At 40.6% G+C, this 5,151-nt stretch overlaps 1 protein-coding gene across 1 annotated transcript; it reads left to right on the top strand.

Annotated features, from left to right (window-relative positions):
• Positions 1-1,058: 1,058 nt before the first annotated feature.
• LOC132631089 (uncharacterized) lies at positions 1,059-3,928 on the top strand. The gene is made up of 6 exons (XM_060346689.1): positions 1,059-1,199; positions 1,868-1,945; positions 2,093-2,530; positions 2,615-2,815; positions 3,241-3,374; positions 3,472-3,928. The coding sequence occupies exons 1-6, from the start codon at positions 1,059-1,061 to the stop codon at positions 3,926-3,928; spliced, it is 1,449 nt and encodes a 482-aa protein (XP_060202672.1).
• Positions 3,929-5,151: the final 1,223 nt, after the last annotated feature.

Below are 5,151 nucleotides of genomic sequence, written 5' to 3'. Positions count from 1 at the left end.
CACCAATTATTGTTGATGAGGTTCCTAGCGAAGAGAAAGTTACTGATATTCCAGAAAGTTTGAAGGTGGATGACAATAAAAGCAAGCAGACTGTAAAAGGGGCTCTCCGCCCTTTGACTCAACTTTTCAAATCTAAACCTCCCTTTCCTCAAAGGTTGGTAAAGAAGGAAGATTCTAACTTCGAGAAATTTTATGATCAGCTGAAGTAGTTATCTCTGAACTTTCCATTCTTGGATGCTGTCAAGAAGATGCCTGTTTTGCTAAGTACTTGAAAGACTTGTTGACCAAGACGGTGCAACATGAAACCGTGAGTTTGACCATATTGTGAGTTTCATTATTTCAACAACTACTGTCCAGAAAAGGGGAGATCCAGGGGCGTTCACCATTTATTTTTCTGTTGGGTGACATGATTTTGCTCGTGCTCTGTGTAACAATGGGGAGAGTATAAATTTGATGCCACTTGCTATCTACAAGAAATTAGGTTTGGGGATGCCAAGGCCGACTACTATGAGATTACAGATGACTGATAGATCTATTAAGCCGCTAGTTGGCGTAGTTGATGATGTTCTTATGCGGGTTGGTAAATTTATGTTGCCCGCTGATTTTGTGATTCTTAACTGTGTTATTGATCATGATATTCCTATTATTCTGGAGAGACCTTTCCTTGCTACAAGAAGAACTCTTATGGATTCAGAAAAGAATGAAATAAAATTTCGAGTTAATGATGAAGAGGTGACCTTTTAGGCAAGTAGGGGTATGAAGTTACCAAGTGCTTACGAGAGCATTTCAGTGATTGATTCTTTGGATGCTGTTGATGAAGCAGAGAATTCAACATGGAAGAAGAAAGTTTGGGAGAAGGTCTTGCTGCTATTCTTGTCAATTTTGATGCGGAAGACATGGAGGATTATGTGGAGACGATTAATTCGCTAGTTGGGTTGGGCTCATATTCTTACCACCCAAAGAAGCTCGATCTTGGTTTGAAAAATAGAACAACTCCTCCAGCAAAGCCTTCTATTGTTGAGCCACTGAAGCTTGAGCTTAAGTAACTCCCATCACATATGAAGTATGAGTTCCTTGGTTTGAATAACACATTACCAATGATTGTTTTAGCATTATTGACTCAGGAGCAGATCGAGAAGCTGTTAGAGATATTGCGTGAGTATAAGCGTGCTATTGGTTGGACCATAGCAGACATTCAGGTGATTCCTTCTGGGATGTGTGAGCATAAAATCATGTTAGAGGAGGCTAGCAAGACGATTGTGGAACATTAAAAAAAGGTGAATGAAAACATGTAAGAAGTTGTAAAGAAAGAAATCATCAAGTGGTTAGATGCTGGAGTGGTTTACCCTATTGTTGATAGTAAATGGGTGAGCCCAGTTCAATGTGTTCCAAAAAGGGCGGTATCACAGTGGTTCCCCAAAAAATGAGCTGATTTCGATGAGGACCGTGACAGGTTGGAGAGTTTGCATGGACGATCGCAAGCTTAACACTGCTATGTGCAAGGATCACTTCCCTATGCCTTTTATTGATCAGTTGCTTGATCGGCTAGCGGGGTGGTTTTACTATTGCTTGCTAGACGGGTATTCTGGCTACAATCAGATCAACATCGCCCTTCAAGATCGGGCGAAGAAATATATTTACTTGTCCTTATGGGACATTCGCTTTCAGCAGGATGCCTTTCGGTCTTTGCAATGCTCCTGCCACCTTTCAACGGTGTATGATATCGATATTCTCTGATATGGTGAAAGACTTTCTTGAGGTATTTATGGATGATTTCTCTATGGTTGGTGATTCTTTTGATAACTGTCATGACCATCTGGGTCGTATGCTTAAACGTTGTGAGGAGACTAATCTGGTGCTGAATTAGGAAAAGTGCCACTTCATGGTGAAGAAAGGGATCATTCTCAGGCATAAAATCTCTAAAACGGGGATTGAGGTCGATCAGGTGAAGATTGATGTGATTTCAAAGCTCCCTCCACTTATCTCAGTTAAGGGTGTCCGGAGTTTCTTGGGACATGCTGGTTTCTATAGGCGTTTCATCAAAGATTTCTCCAAAATTTCTAATCCCTTGCGTAAGCTTCTTGAAAAAAAGGCTAAGTTCAAGTTTGATGAGAAGTACCAAAAGGAATTCGATGAATTGAAGGAGTGTTTCAACACAACTCCTATTATTGTTTCTCCTAACTGGTCTCTGCCGTTCGAGTTGATATGTGATATGAGCGGTTTTGCTATTGGTGTCGTGCTTGGACAGAGACATGACAAAATCATGCACCCTATGTACAATGCTAGTAAAACATTGAATGCGGTTCAGATGAATTATATAGTGACTGAGCAAGAGCTGCTTGCTATAGTCTTTGCTTTTGAGAAATTCCAAGCCTATTTGTTGGGGTCTAAAATTGTAGTGTACACTGATCATGCTGTATTAAGGTATTTGATGGCGAAGAAGGAAGCTAAGCCGCAGTTGATTCGATGGGTGCTATTATTGCAAGAGTTTGATTTTGAGGTAAAAGATCGCAAGGGAACTGAAAATCAGGTTACTGACCATCTCTCTCGGCTTGACGAAGCTGGGAGACCTTCAGATGAGCTAGATATTGATGATGCTTTTCCAGATGAGCAGGTTTTAGCAGTGACAGCTGAGGTAGCACCATGGTATGCAGACATCGCCAATTTTTTGGTGACGGGCATAATTTCTGATGATATAAAGTCATACCAGAAGAAGAAGTTTCTGTGGGATTCTCGTATGTATTACTGGGACGAGCCATACTTGTTCAGAACAATTGCTGATAACATCATTCGGTGTTTTGTTTCCGAGTGTGAGGTAATGGAAATTCTGAAGGCGTGCCACGACTTTTCTGTTGGGAGTCATCATTGAGGTACTCTGACTGCTGCTAAGGTTCTCGAATGTGGTTATTACTGGCCTACTCTCTTTCATGATGCAAATTTGTTGGTAAGGTCTTGTGATCAATGCCAAAGACAAAGGGAGTATTGGTAGGAGGCAATAGATGCCTATGAACTTTGTGATGGAAGTGGAAGTCTTTCATGTTTGGGGATTGATTTCATGGGGCCCTTTGTGAGCTCTTGTAGCATGAAATATATCTTGGTTGCTGTGTATTATGTGTCTAAATGGATAGAAGCTATGGCTTTACCCAACAATGAGGCTAAGAGTGTCACGGGTTTTTTAAGAAAAACATATTTACTCGTTTCGGTACTCCGAGAGCAATAATCAGTGATGGTGGCTTTCAGTTTTGCAATGGAGCCTTCGCTGGGCTGATGGAGAAGTATGGTGTGAAGCACCGGGTTGCAACCCCTTATCATCCTCAAATGAGTAGGCAGTTGAAGTCTCCAATCGAGAGATTAAGAGTATATTTGCCAAGACTGTCAATGCAAATAAGATTGACTGGGCTCGAAAACTGATGATGCTCTTTGGGCCTATCGAACTGCCTATAAAACTCTGATCGGGACTTCTCCTATCAGACTATTTTTTGGCAAAGTTTGTCATCTGCCAGTTGAGCTTGAGCATAAGGCCATGTGGGCCTTGAAGAAGTTAAATATGGATTGGGATGAATCAACTAAACTTCAGTTGTTTCAACTAAACCAGATGGATGAATTCCGGTACCAAGCCTACGAGAGTGCATCATTGTACAAGGAGAAGAAGATCCTAAAGCGAGAATTCTACATGGGTGATCCTGTCATGCTGTATAATTCCAGATTAAAGCTGCTACCGGGCAAGTTGAAATCAAAGTGGTCCGATCCTTTTGAGGTGGTAAGTGTTTCACCCCATGGGACAATTGAATTGAAGTCAGGAGATGGAACTCAGATGTTTAAGGTGAACGGGCAGAAGGTGAAGCACTACCATGGTTGCATTAATGGGGATAGAAATGTTGATAAGTACTGGTTGAAGCATCTGGGAACGGATCCTGATTCGAAATAAAGCGGTACCACCGTCGTGTCGTGACGTTAAATCAAGCGCTTCTTGGGAAGCAACCCAAGTTTATATTTCTATATTTTCTTGGTGTGTTTATTTTGTTTTTAGTAGCGTATCTGGGCTGTTTGACGGGTGTTGAGTGTGCAGGAACTGGAACTCAAGAATATGGCAAAAGTTTATCTCAGTGCAAATTGACGGGACCGTCAATATTGTTGACGGACAATCGATGCGCATTGGCGGTATGTAGAGCAAAAGTTTAGAGAGTTTGCAAATTTCAACTCTCTAACAAAGTAATTCGACGAACCGTTGACATTCGACAGTATCAGCGATGTAAATTGACTATCCGTCGAATTACCCAGGTAAGTACTGTATAAAAAAAAATTCAAGCAAAGGGTTTAAAAACACCCATAAGTCGCGCCTTTTCTTTTTCTTCTTCTCCACTTCTCCACCCTTCATCCACGATCTCCTCCACCTTTACCCACATAAATTCCTCCTTTAAACACCATAACTTACCATAAAATCACAAGTACCCCCTCAGAAAACCATAATCTCTACTCAAAACAAAAGCAAAGAGTTTTTTTTATTTTATTTTGAGTCTCTATCACTATTTCCACCAAAATCCCCAAGTTTTTCTTCAATTTTCTTTGACTATCAGGTATGTTGCTCTGATACACTCTTCTTCTTGGTTTTCTGTTGTGAATAGTTGTTCTTAAATTGAAATAAATACACCTAGGGATTGTGAATTGTTGAAATTACTATATTATGGAACTAGGATTGTGTCTACCCATTGATGAACTACGTTGGGGGTAAAGTTATTGGTTGTGGGAAGTTAACATTGGGCTGAACATGAAGGGTAGAGATCATGGCCTAGGGTTTGATATTTTGGGCTGAGATTAATGCTAACATTTGAAATTGTTTAAAATTATTGGTTGGGGGTGGGGAAGTTGGTATGTTTGCTGTAATTAGGACTCATGGGGACAAGAATATCATACCTCCATTGAGTCAGTGAGCATTTTCATCCACATTCGTGTCGATTCATTATGCCTGCCAATGATTCGTAACAGTTATTATGTGAAAAGCGATGAAAATAGTGGAGTGAAGTTTGAGTAACTCTAACGGGTTGGAGGGCATTTCGAATGATAACTTTGGTTTGATATTGTTATGCCCGCCAAACAAAACCCGATGATATACCAAATGGTCAAAAAGATATGAAACAAGAGTGTGAAGTC

Source organism: Lycium barbarum, chromosome 3 (genome assembly GCF_019175385.1).
Source record: "Lycium barbarum isolate Lr01 chromosome 3, ASM1917538v2, whole genome shotgun sequence".
Lineage (NCBI taxonomy): Eukaryota > Viridiplantae > Streptophyta > Magnoliopsida > Solanales > Solanaceae > Lycium > Lycium barbarum.
This window is presented reverse-complemented; position numbering and strand designations above follow the sequence as displayed.